The sequence below is a fragment of the Falco cherrug genome, chromosome 1 (assembly GCF_023634085.1).
Source record: "Falco cherrug isolate bFalChe1 chromosome 1, bFalChe1.pri, whole genome shotgun sequence".
In the NCBI taxonomy this organism is placed as follows: Eukaryota; Metazoa; Chordata; class Aves; order Falconiformes; family Falconidae; genus Falco; species Falco cherrug.
Genome location: NC_073697.1, coordinates 48,409,838 through 48,423,758, shown reverse-complemented (window position 1 = coordinate 48,423,758; position 13,921 = coordinate 48,409,838). Strand labels below are relative to the sequence as shown.

Below are 13,921 nucleotides of genomic sequence, written 5' to 3'. Positions count from 1 at the left end.
CCTGAAAAGGCCGATTAAATTATATGAATAAAAACTGCAAAACAGGTAATCCAGGAACTTCTATTTTTAAAAAATATCTGCTTTTGAATCTGTTAATATAGAAGATGTATAATTTAACAGAGGAGTTTTAGACAGGTTCCTCAGGAGATGTCAAATGACCTGCACAACAGTATCAGCAGTTTAAACTTACATTCACAGCTGCTCACAATCACTTTTTAAATATAAAGCCCTTCTCAATCTACAAGTGTCTAAGAAATATTTAGTTATAATATGAATTACTAATACAGTGCTATTTCAGAGATTGCTTTCTGCCACAAAGCATAGTCCAACAGCAAATTCTAATTTAAAAGCCATCAAACACAGAAATTTAGCATTATTTTTTCACTTCGTGTCCCCACTATACAACAAAAGCTACACTTCTTTGATACGCTCTCTTTCATAAAAGTAGTGGGCAAATTTTGTTACTATGAATTTTTCCCAGCAGAACTGGCTCATTTGCATAGCAACATTTGGGATTTACAAATTATTCACTATTCACCACTGCTACATTTCTTAAATAATTAAGAAAACTCTACAACTCAGAAAAGCAGGAGGTACAATGATTTACTGTCTAGTCGCCTCAGATTTCAAAAGCACTTGTCACACAGAAGTTGTATACTTACTAGCAATCTACATGCGAGAGCATCTTTCTCCCATTTTATTCTATTTATTAACAGAATTGGCTACTTCAAAATTCAGCTTTTTCCTCCTATAGCAAGCCACAGAATGCTGGGTGAGGAGATTCGTTAAAAGCATTTCATACTGCAAAGCTACCCTTGAAAAAACAAGGCTTGAATAGGGCAGAAGTAGGTTTACCCCTACTCCTGTCAAAGTCTCTCAATGCTCAAATGTGCTTGCCCACATAATCTCATCAAGTGATCCAACTCCATATAAGCAAAATAACACCTAATATTGATGGTGAATCTCAAAGAATGAGAAGAGTTGAGTCATTATCTGTTGGGCACATCTAAAAAGAACTGTCACAGAAAAATACTGATTCAGTAAATGCCCTTCGTCACTCTGCAGCGTTAGCGAACCACACTGTAATGAACTTACTGGCACAACGTGCTAGCAAAAGTCCTTGTTTCAGATAAAGCACAAACGTTCAGGTTTCTCACACCATTTTATAACAGTCAACCGTCAAAAGAAAATATTCAGACAACACAACAGGTTTTGGCTAAAAAGCACTATCCTTGGTGTGGAACCTCATACAGAAAACAGAACTCCGGCAAAACTACAAGATACTTAAACACACAAACATAGTAATGCACGTATTATCTTGCCACAGTGAAGATCTAAAAATTTGCAATGGTCTCTTCCTCAGAATTCCCCAAAGAAAATTTTGAATTTAAAAATTTAAAATCCCTAAAAAAAAAAAAGTTTAAATTCTGTAATTCAGGCAAACTACATAAAACATTATGTTTGCTTAAGAGTATTTTTACAAATAAGATCACGTCAAGTCTGCTTACTGAACATAAAGAAATACTAAATCCACCTGCTCCAGAAGTCCAGTCTATAGCTGCATTTTTCCTCACTTATTATACAATAGCTCTAAAAAGAATATTTCCTAATAGAGAATACAGAATTGTTACATCAATAAATTTAATAAAGAAAAATGGAAGCCTATTTTAGAAAATTTGTATTTTTTTACTTTTGAAATAAATTCTTTCTTCCTATAAAAAAGAACGAATTTATGGCAACTAAGAACTGCCGAGTATTACATTAGCACGTTCAGTCATGTTACGAGATCGCAGTGCTGTAAATAGCGTGTGCGCATGGAGATACCTGTAGCTTTCAGCAAAACATACAGAAATTATCTAGCAGTAGCTGCAGTTTGAGAATTTATAAGCTGCAGGTAAACCTGTTTTGTAAAGCTTCTATAAAGACATAAAGCACCATGCAAAAAAAGAGAATACTTTTGGTATATGACAACGATATGATCTATAGCAACTTCCCAAAAAGCGAAGAATGAAGCAAAACCAGCAATGAGCTTACACCACTTAAACTACAGCATTATCTCATGAAAGATTTAAACCCCGCGCTACTCCTAGCCCCTTGTCTCAATACAGCCATGGATATTTTTCCAGCTTCACTGGCTTTTCCCCCTCCCTAACTGCTAGTTTTAAGTAAAGCCAATGCAGATCAAGAATCAACCTCAAAAGCAGCACAGAGACAATGCAGTAGTTACTTGCAGAAAGACATGAAATTCTGTATTGGAAGCAAACACTGGAAATCCTAAAATATAGATAACCCTTCCAGCAGAGAAAACAAAACAACTGCCCGTCTGCTGCTGCTGGTGCCCCGCCAATCAATACCACCGCACAACCATCGCATCTCCTCCTTCATTCCTACGTCCTCTGCGGACGAGTATTTGGACACACTAACGCCCGCATTCGGCCAAGCACGCTCAGCTGATCACCTCGCATCCTGGAAGAAGGGGCAGGTGAAGCAGAAGGGCGGCGGGGGAAGAGCCCGCAGCCGCATCGCTCGGGTGCAATGGAGATTTCAAGGCTGAGCAGCCGCTTCCTGCGGCGGCAGCAGCAGCAGCGGGAGCATCGCACCCCGCTCAGCGCGGTGGGCGCGGGCCGGGACCGTCCCTCCGCAGAGAGCTGACAGGAGCGCCCCTCCGACCCGCAGCCGCCCCCGCAGCTCAGCCCCACCGCCCCATCCCAGCCAGCAGCCGGAGCCTACCTCGCTGTGCCCGCCGCCACCTCCGAGCCGAGACCCTCCCTCCCCGCCCCAGGCCCTCACCGCGGGCACCCTGCGAGCAGCGGGCAGACACCGCGCCCCCCCCGGCTTGTTTTCAAGGCAGGGACAACCCCATCCCATCTCCCCTCCCCTCCCCTCCCCTCCCCCGCGCCGCCCCGGGCTAAACAAGCTGGTTCCAGCCCCTGCGCCCCGGGTTCGCCTCCCCACTCCTCGCTGCGCCCCTCTCCCCCGCACAGCCTCCCCGCCACCAGCGGCTGCGGCCCCCCTCCCCGCGCGCCGAGGGCCGTTAACGGCTGCGCCCCTGTGCCGCGCGCGCCCCCCGCATTCCTCCGCCCCCCCCCCCCGCCTCCCGCCGGACCGTTACCGGCAGCGCCCCTCTTGCGCCTCCCGCCGCCGCCCCCGCAGCGCTCACCCGAGGGCAGACGATAAAGGGCGGCAGGAGGGAGCGGGAAAGAAGGGGCCGCCACAGACAGTGCCCCTGCCGAGGCTGTCTCCGCCGCCGCTGGCCCCAGCTCCGCCTCCCGCCGCTCCGCTCCCTCCTCCCCCACAGCCACCGAGCGGCCCCAGCCCCCCACCTGACAGGGTGCGGCTTCCCGAGGCCGCAGGCCAATAACCGCGCCGCCCATTGGAGGGCGCACGCTCGGCGACCAAGCGGCTCCCCTATTGGCGGACAGGAGGCGCGTGAGGGGGACGGCGCGGAGCGGTGCCGGCGCCTCTGGCCGCGGTTTCCTTCAGCCGGGGTCGCGCTTCGTGGGTCCTGAGGTACCGGGGGTGTCGGCTGGTCCCCCAGCGACTGGACCGGGGGTGTGAAGAGCCCCCCCGACACAGGGAAGGGGTTTCTTGTGGAGCTGGGTGCCTTCGGGAAGGAGCACCGCGTCGTCCGGGAAGCTTATCTCACAGCAGGCTGAGATAGGGGCAGAAATCAAGTAACTGCCAAGGAAGCGTTGCGATAGAGCGTTCCTTAACGCACTGCAATTACGGTATTTAATCGCTGGAAGCTCACTGCAAGTCAAGGTCGATCCAGAAGTGCAGATACCCAGCAAGAGTAGTCAAGCTTGAGAACTGCGTTGGCGAGGGTTAGAGATACCTGTCAAAACTGAAGGTATTTAAGTCAGTCGACTATCCTCCAGCTGTTAAATGCCAGTCTAATGAGAAGTTGTATACTAGATTCAGAAAGTGTGCATATATATTGTATAGCTTGTACATAGGAGACCTGATCAGATCTTCATAAATCATCCCTTTAAGTCTTAATCTTTTGACAGTATAAACCCCCAGTTTGTTACATCACTGCAAATAAAGCACCAACTGTAAAGTTAACTTGTTCCATAGGCTATCGTTATTTTCTGTACGTTTTTAGTATAATTTCTGTATCATTTTAAGACTGCTGCTTTACACTTTTTGGAAACTGTTGTATAGAATAGTACCTGCCACAGGTGGAATGAAGAGTTGGGGGTCTGGGAAGATGCTTTCAGAAACACTAAACTCTTCACCTTCATTACCTGTGCAATCTGAAGAAAGATAGACTCCTGTTAGCAGGACCAGATGGCTGCCTTAAGGAGCCATAAACATCTCCCCCTTGGAAAAGCCTGGTCCAACGACCTCCACCAAGGAAACACACACTATGTAGCTAGCTCGTGCTTTCTGGTAATTAATATTCTTTTGTTCAGTGTTCAGAATGGAAAAAAGAGGCCATACAGCTATAACTAAACTTACATGTGAATTCAGCTACCAAAAATGGTGGTCGAGTTGTCAAGTGATGACACAGAATGATTATGGCACATCTGACAAGAAGACACTGCTGGGCACAGGTCTGCCTAATCAGAAATATCCCAGAAGAGGAGATGTGTTAGTGTAATCACTAATAATAAGCAAATCATGCGTGAACTTTTTTTTGTAAGAACTGTTTCTGTAAGCCTAAAACATTGAAGTCACTTACCTGTCTGGTGTTGGACCCTGTTAAACCCGGTGGATGTGTTTACATACAAGATAGCATACTTTTGTCCTTGTTCAAAGTCTATTCAATGAGATCTGCAGGTGCTCCACACCCGCAGGGTCCAGCCACCTGCCTCATGCATTGTCTTCCCCTTGGTGTATAGATGGCTCTCTCTCAAAACTCTCCTGCATCTTGGCACCTCACCTCTTTCCTCATCATGGCATTCAACGCATAAAGCTCTCTTTCTTCTTGTCTGGTAAAGGACATGGAAGAATGGATCCATGTTCAAACTAACTCCGCAAAAAAATACTGCTTTGTTTTAAAATGAATGGGTTTCCTCTCCAGCTCAGTGGATGGCTGCAAGACCAGCAGTGCCAAGAAAGAGGGGGATGTTGAAGACGGCAGCAGCGCCCAGGGACTGGGGGAGGGCAGGGTCATTTCCTTCGCTAGTAGCACTGGCTTAAAGGGTTTGTGTAAATACCGGGTGCGGTGTCACAAGCAGTTTAAGGTGATCAAAGGATGCATTTGATCATCGCACCTGTTTGTCTAACAGTGAAATGCTGCGGGGGAGTGCTGTTCCTTTACCCCTCTCTTCTGCTGTTCTAGTCTGTGACCAGCCCAAGGTCACAGGTTCCTGCTGGCCCCTTCCAGTCTTCCCCCTGCCCCTTGCATCACATCCCATAATCATGAAGCCAGAGAAGATACTGTTTCACCTGGCTAATCTGATGGAAAAACTGGGGGGGCAGGGGAGGGGGTGAGGCCAGCTTTCTGCTGAATCTGCCGACTGAACCACACTGCTTTGCAGGCCGAGACTGCTAAAGCTGATGCATGACGGCGTTTATCTTGCCTGTTCAGTTTTTTGGCCTGACCAGGTTCCTGAACTGCCTCTACCCAGCTGCAGGAATGGCAGTGCCGGTGCAAAGGCAAAAGCAGGATTAAATGGGTGGAAACATAAGGGAGAGCACATACATACTGACATGTACTAAAATAGTACGCTGTGCTGCAGAAATAAGGCATTAAAGACAATCTGGAAATGCACTACTGCATTATTTAAGATACAAAGAATTTGTCTTTGTTAACTCTTACCAGCTGGCTTTACAGCATTACAGCTACAACAACAGGTACAATATGAACCACACTGTATTTTTCAGCCTGTAGTATTTGACTCCGTCAAGATCTTTGCACTGCTGGTGAGGGGTCTGAGAAAACAACCAAGACAAGCTTGTTGCCAGTAAGCTTGCAGTTGCCATATACACATCTGCACGCGTACTGGAAAATGATTACTGGCCCTTCAAAACCCAGAAAAATACTACCTTGTACTCACAGAGTGCACAATTTTCCCGTGAGAGGTGTCAGAGCATGGTACTGTTTCAGTGGTACAGATGTTCCACTTGCTGACTCATCCACAGCACAGCAAGATGTTTTCCTTAGCAGGCTCAAGCAGCAGCACTTGACTCAATGCACATCACACAGTCTCAAATAAAAGAGTTAATGTGAATGTATTCATTTATAAATTATTTTAGTTTATCTTTATTTAGTTTAGTTTAGGTGTCAGAAAAATAATACTATACCATTATTTTTACACAACTGACCTCTTTACCTGGCATTAGCACTCCTTGGTGGTCAGACTGTTTACAGCTATCTGTGAGAAGCGCAGTAGTAGGTCGATGTCACAAATCTGGCATCAGGACATGTATCTTTGCTTTTATATGGGGTGCACTCATTCCACATCAGCAGTTCCAGGTCTGTTTTCTTACCTACAAACTGGGAATAATAGTATCAAAAATAGATCTTTCCCTCTCGGCCTGCAAGAACTCTTCTATCCTGACAGTCTGTTGACTGGGCAGGAATTTCTTCCCTACTACAATTATTCATTTTCACCTCACGCAAACCTTTTTACTCCACTCGTGGTTCCTCTACATGAAATAACGCCAGTATGTTAATTCTCTGCTGCTTTTTCCATGGGCCTTCAAAAAGGGAGTCTCAGTGTTTAAACTTCTTTGTCAGGTGCCAGGCTTGGAGTGGTAGGAGGGCGTGCGCTGACAAGCATGAATTTGTACAAAATACCCCAAGAGCAGCCCTGGAAGTGCTGTGTCTCACTGGCATCTGGGACTCTGCTAGTGGTGGTATGAGTGAGCTTACACACATGTAGCATTACTACCAAAAGGAGATTTTTCTTTGAAATTACTGAATTTAAATGGCTTTTAAAAAATGATGTAATGGGTTGTCTTAGTTTCAGCTGTGTATAACAGCATTCATAGTATCTCATGGCGTATGTGTAGTATTACTAAATTGGTCAGTGCAGGTAAGGTTATGTCAAAAGGACTATTGGAAACTTTGGTTTTGTCCAGCTGCAGTCATATTCTTCACAGGAGCGACTTGCTTTTTTGAATTTCACTGATTTATGTAAGGAAGGAGAACTTCCCCACAGATTTGAAAATAGTATGTAGAAACAATCTTTAATGTATACATATCTGAGAAACAGTAAATGGAACAACTACATGGAGGGGGGCGGCAGGGGAATAATGTATTCTGGTCTACTTTCATTTCCCCCCCCAACCAAACAAGAACACATCCAAAGTGTATTTGAGCTGAAAAAAATAAAAATGATGAGAACTGAAGCAGCACGTGGGGAAAGGGCAGAGCAGCTGGAACAGGCTGACACTAAAAGTCAGATTTCATATGATCTACTAAACCGAGAGGCCACTTTGGCTTTAAGTTTGAAAAATATTGACTTTATGCTCAAGAGTGCACAGGGAAATTTTTATACACGATTGAGATGAAATGTAAACCTAGCTTCATGGTTCAAGCTGCTAAATAACAGTTTCAAGTAAACACAACCAAAGGTGCAATGATTGCTTTAGCCAAAAGGAACTAACATTACAACACTCTGTGGAGGTTTGGGTTTGTTTTTTTAAAAATCCTTTTCCAAGTAAATCTGATTCTTTTAGTTGCAACATTTATGACTTCCTAAGCATCACATGCCTTCTAGATGTACGTTCTCTGCACATTGACTAATTCCAGTATCACTAGAGCTGCTGAGATTGTCTTTAGCTGCTCTCTAATGACATCCTCATCCTCAGTAGTAAGATAAGGGGAAGTGCCACTAACAAAAGTTGGAACCTTTGAACTAACTTTAGAACTAAAAACAGACCCAAGAGGATAAAACAAAGAAAGGAGGAAAAAAAAAAAAAAAAGATACACCAGGGCAAGTTCAAACTAATGAGAAGGGTTAAGAAGCATAAGAAAAACGTTTTAAAGTATTTAATATTTTAATTGTTATTAAATACAGGAGAAAATTAATCAATCGGGAGAAGCTTTGCAATATTTGAATATCAAATTCTGAATTACTTTAAACCTCATTTAATATTAAAAAGACATTTTCAGCAGTACTCCCATGGTTAAAGTGTGGCTGGCATTTATTTGGAAAATTTAAACAAGCATGAATGTTAGCACAGTGTAAATTAAAGCACAGCATAACCACTGAAGCCTAAACCAGACACCTTGTGAGGCCACACCTCGTACATCTTTCCTTATTCATCCTGTAATAACACCCTTCAGTAAGTTCACATGGAATAGACCCCCTTCCCCCCCGCCCCTGTGCTGCTGTGGCAGACCTTTCACACCTCTGGCCTTCGGTACAGGTGCAAAACTCCATCCATGCAAAATCTTTTAAGGTCAGGATTCAAGTGGGCTTCAGCTTCCCAATACAAGAACCAACTCTGCCAGGATTTTACGCAGAGATAGTTAATATAAAGTGGTTGTTAAAAGGCAGAAAAGTGGCAACTCAAAGAAGGGTTAGATGTTTTTCCCTGGTTTTATACATCCAGAGATTTAATCCTGCAAACAGTTGTTAGCGCTGTCAGTTCTGTGCAACCCACTCCGGTAGAGATATGCATGAGTGAAATTACATTCAAAACAATTCTCTGATCTAAGATTACATGCATGTTAGGGCCATGTCATGACCCTGCGAGGTTGGATTACCCCCTTCCCTGGTAACTAGCTGCTGTAAGGAAGGAGGTACAGGCGAGGGATAGAAATGACCATCCTGTAAGCAAGATACAGGAATGGAGGTCCTGAAGGAACAGGTTTTTGGGAACGGCTATGCTACAAGACTGACCATGCACACTAAGCCCACTGAACTTAAATCACTGCAGTGTATCAAGTTTTAAAGTGAGCTCAAACACTATTTGCTCTAAAAGTTTTAGTAGTGTTTGTTATTTGATATTTTGGTACTTCGAGTATTTATAGTAAAAGAACTATGAACTCTCCTATTTCAGTGGTTTTAATCATGGTCATCTCAAGCACTCCCATGGCTAGAAAAAAACCCTCCTTCACTTCGAAGAGTTGACTATTCAGTAGGATAGAAACAGTTGTGACATCATGTGATTGCTACTAGGTGAAGTATTTAATGTTCAGAACAAATCTTTAATGCTTCATGACGTAAATAATTTAGGTGGTGCTCAGAAGTCCATCACATACCTCAAAGTATATTTTAAGAATAATTTAAACAGAGATAAAATTCAGTTGGGTTGTTATCTAGGTTAAAAGACATTCACATGAGTAATTTTGCTAAACACTGCTACTTATGTGAGAAAGATAAGCCAAAAGGCATCTCAAGTTTCAAAGACCTAGCCCATCACGTTTCCACCTGAAATTAAGCTTTAATCTCTCGTTTCCATCCGAAGTCACTAGATACTGATTTCTACCCAAATGACTTCTATGCCCAGGCCAAGCAACTATTCCTGTGCCTGGGACAGGCTGACCAGCAGGTGTCCCCAAAATCAAAATAATCACAGTTAAAGCTTCAGAAATCTTCAGCGTCCCTTTGAGCTTTCCAAGGTATGAAGCCCCAGAGGCCATGAACAGTCTCACTGCTTATTTACATTCTTGTAAAAACTCAGGTTCTGAACTAGGGAATATTTGACTGCTGACATAAAGCACTTTCATTGTCATGAAAAAATTGTCAGGATAAAAAGTCCATTTTTTATGATATACTGCCTATTGATTAAAAGTTTAAACAAGGAACTATCATTTTTCAAAGCACTCTTGTTTTTCCCTAGAAGGGCGATTCCCCCAGCAAATATCACCTGTGACAGTTGGAAGTTGAAATACAAGAGGCAAAACATTTTCCAAACTATTATCAATTATATTGACTTGGACATTACCAAACCCACAAACTGCAGGGTTTTTTTTGGTATGCCAAATACTGCTTTTACACTTCTCCCCAAACTGTTTTAAAGCTAAGGACCTTGCAGTAGGTTGTAGATGCAAGAGGCTGATTGGCAGTGAAGGAAAGAGGACAGTCAGGTTAGTAAGAGGCATAGGAGACAGACTATGAGCCATGTGTTCTAGCTGTGCCTTTCCTCCCTAAAACCAGCAGAAATTTAACTTCACCTAATTCTGCATAAAACAGACTAGACTAGTATGTAGGAGCAAGATGACTTGGAAGAGAGACTGTAAATGACTGCAGATTGGTTTGGAACCCATCTACCTGTTTCTGGAGGGATTACCTAGCACATCTTTATCTCTACCTCCTACCTTGGGTTCTGGAGACGTCAGAGATGTACACCTGGGAGCCTGTAAGCCTACTGCATTTGTACTAGCCTACAGATGTAAACCCAAGTTACACTGACATTTCTGAGCAGAAGGACTATTAGGTGCTGGGAAACGGGAAGGTCTACCTTTGGAGACTCGGCTTTCTTGCTCAAACATTCTGGTTCCTCCAGGATACTCTTTTTATTACTTTTGTACCTGCATTTTGTGTCCATAGATAAAATGAATGCTTCGGTCCTTCAACCCTGCAATCAGGAAACTTTGAGGTAAATGGAAAATAAGTAATTTCCATTCCCAGCCACACTGTCTGATGACCAGAATGCCAAATTCCTGATACTGTTGCTTACATGAAGATTCACGTAACATGTGGTTCATCGCACAGCATCAGTTCTGCTTGCCAGAACTGGCCCACGGAGCACTCACATTCCATGGCGCGGCTCCTCGCCAGCCTCAGCTTTTTAAGGGGGCTGACAACTTCATGGTTAGAAGACTCAAGAACTGTTTAACACAACTACAAACAAAAGCATTAAAACGCACAACCATGAAGTTAAAGATGACTGCACAAAATTCGGTGAACTGGCATGGAAAGTTTATCCACTTCATAAATATATACATTTATATAACAAAGGAAATTAACACAAAAATGTACATATTTGCAAATCTTGTATTACACAGGTAAAAACATTGTAATGTTTTAAATTTATTGGAATACGTAAGTATTTTTACAGTTTAAAAATGTTGAGTATATGGTTGGAAAAAAAAAATAAAGTAAATATCTAAATAGGGCCCCAAAGATAGCATGCTGTAAATATAACTGTCATGTCACAATGAAGTCAGATATTCCAAGACAGAAAAATTCACTCTGTAAACAGTACCTGTAAATACTGCAAGAACCTACAATTTGCTCTGACATACAAATTATCTATCTGCCAAAAACATCGTCTGTTTCAGGACTAACAGGATTTTTATTTTTTTTTTTTAATTATTAAAAGTTTTGTAAACATTATTAGAGTACAAGACCATTATAACAGTACTTTAACGGTACTTCTAAATCAACAAAGTTACCTAACAGGTCATTAAAATAAATGTCTCCTGTTTATTAAAATTTAAGAATAGGATAATTTTGGCAGATATATGTAGCCCTTGGTTTTTGGATACCTGTCCCCAAAAATCAGGAAACAAATATTACAAGCACCCAATGCCTATCACTGATAGTCTGATAGTGCTGATAGTATGTTAAAATAAGATTTTATTTTGCACACAACTACAAACTGAGTAGCAATTTTAATAATGGAAAAATTCTTGGTGATCTACAAGAAGCAGACTAGGTCAGTGTGTATTGCCCTAGGACAGAACAGAATGCAATGGGCTGACAACCTGATCCTAAGAGACTGACCAAAAAAGATTCATGGAGTCATAGTAGCATCACTCTCATGGTTTCAGGGCTTTTTTTGTGTTTTGTTTGAAAGAACCTCTGATTATAGCAATGTGAGAGAAAACCACTAGTCAGTTGGGGGTACTCAGGCTCCCTCCCTTCTTCCTTAATCTTAAGTAGTCCTTTCTCTCTTCTTATACCCATTAAAAATACTAGTGGCATCTACCCTTCCAGTTCAGAACTAAGTAATGGGGCTCCCATGAAAGCCAAATGGAAATTATTCCACGCCCATCTGAAGTGAACATCATGAAGTAGTATGTGGGATGCCACAATGCTATCAGTTGGATAGTATCCCAATATTGATTACTGCAGACATTGTAATCAGAAGTTACATTTATGTATGAGGTGGCTTAAAAAAATAAGCCACATTTCCTCATCATCTTTACCTATAGTAAACCAAATTATTTGCACAGAAGTCTTCATTATTTACATGTCAACTATACAAGCAATACAAAATCTCTCAGCTGAGCACCAGTGCTGACTTAAGGAGTAATACCTTCAAGTCAGAGTATTAGTATTCCCTGTCACAAGTGAATTCTGATATCCTTTCAGAAGTTTCCATTTTCTGTATCAGTTGTGTTCAGACCACTTCTTTGTTCATGTTCATCTTCCACATTCCAAGAAGATTAGTAATAGCAGCACTTTTATAAAAGGTGTAGGTATCGTGAACAGTTTTCACAGCATAATCAGTTCAGATCTTTTTAAAAGACCATAAAATCCACTGATCTGGATTGTAAGGCTTTACTCATTAAATGGAGTTCATATACAATTCGTGGAAAATAAATGGTTAAAACAGATTCAGTTTCTGTGTGCAAACAATGGGATGTCCAACAGTGGTAGGAGCCCACATTTAATTAAAGGGCAGCAGGGAACCCATTTGTCCCAGGAGTCAGTGAATTGTGCCCAGTCATGTCACCTTGGTTTAGAGTAACCGTAAGGACACTGAAGAATCAGGCTGTCATGACCAGGTAAGACATGAGTGCTATAGTATTCGACCAAACTTCCCATGTTCAAAAACATGATGTCAGAATCCAGGTAAAATTTGCAATCCTGTTGTAGAACAAACACATATGTAGTCATTGATAGTAACTTTTCCAACTCATTGTTGAAAAAAAAAACCAAACCCCAAAACAACAAACCCAAACAACAAACCCCAAATCATCATCATAACTAAGAAGTTCTTTCAAACAAGCTACTGCTTTGCAATCTAGTCACACAAATAAGACCAAATTAAACTCAGGAATATGAATAATTCCTTTCTTTAGGATTTGACTGGAGCTGAAATTGAGCTGTGAACATTTACAGCTAGTTTGTCTTTTGCATGATACAGCAACTAGAAAGCCCAGATCCGAGTACTCAAACTCTCATCCTAGACCAGATATTTGTAAATCAGCGTATTTTTTACTTTTGGGAATGGGAACAAGTTTAGACTTCAACTTGCTTGTTCCAATGTATACCTATACACATGTACCCTTTATGCACATATGTATATATGAAATGCATACATAGCGTAGCTACTAACCTTTTCAAATATTCTGTAGTTTCTCACTTTTTCTGCAGATTTATCCCATACAACCAATACCTTGAAGAAGAAAAATGCAACATATTCAGTCTATGCTAGTAAGCTCTTCTAAGTCAATGTATTATTAAAGAATTAGTTACAATCCAGCCTAAAAAAATAGTAAGTCACTGACATTATGATAGTGATTGTCTCAGATTTTCTTGCTTTGAGTACATCTAAATTTTTTAAGTACTTTATCATATATAACATACAGTATCTCCACATCAAAAAGGTTTCTGTGAGGTAGAATCCACAATTGCAAGTTACCTTTCCAGGCTTAGTAGATGAGTTCCTAATACAGTACAATCCATTCTGCGGCTGTCCCTGTGGGCTACTAGCTTTAAACGTCCTAAAAATAATACAGCAATTACATATATCAGCATTTTATGACTCAGATAAGTAAAATGCCTAGATTCTTAAAATTCTTATTACAAATCTCTATTTTGGTTGTAATAATTCATAGTACATCATAGCTGAAATAATTTCACTGTTTAGCATCCGAACCAGCCTAAAGCAGCACAGAAGATCCGGCTTTCTGTCCCATCTAGCATCCTGGAAGAACGACCTTCTCCAGATGGAGCAAAATCACTTTGCAAGTACTATGCATTTTCAATTGGTAGATGAGCACTGAACTAACTTCTCTAAAAAGTGATTTCCATACTAAAGGAATTTTAAATACTTTTATTGT

The 13,921-nt window shown here is 41.8% G+C and overlaps 2 protein-coding genes across 16 annotated transcripts in view; both read right to left on the bottom strand.

Moving 5' to 3' along the window:
• The window catches only part of ADD1 (adducin 1), a 66,600-nt gene extending 63,256 nt beyond the window's left edge, over positions 1 to 3,344 (bottom strand). For 10 of the 11 annotated variants that reach the window (XM_055720552.1, XM_055720593.1, XM_055720588.1 and 7 more), the window contains exon 1: positions 3,161 to 3,317. The gene's annotated coding sequence lies outside the window, so the exon portion shown is untranslated. The other variant, XM_055720579.1, reaches the window with a different exon arrangement.
• A 7,465-nt stretch (positions 3,345 to 10,809) lies between these two features.
• Positions 10,810 to 13,921, bottom strand: part of SH3BP2 (SH3 domain binding protein 2) — a 92,866-nt gene continuing 89,754 nt past the window's right edge. For all 5 annotated transcript variants that reach the window (XM_027815511.2, XM_055714126.1, XM_055714753.1 and 2 more), the window contains 3 exons: positions 13,501 to 13,582; positions 13,195 to 13,254; positions 10,810 to 12,722 (listed from right to left, as the gene is read on the bottom strand). In XM_027815511.2, the coding sequence (XP_027671312.2) occupies positions 12,585 to 12,722; positions 13,195 to 13,254; positions 13,501 to 13,582 (280 nt within the window). In that variant the 3' untranslated portion in view covers positions 10,810 to 12,584. The remainder of the gene's footprint in view (positions 12,723 to 13,194; positions 13,255 to 13,500; positions 13,583 to 13,921) is intronic.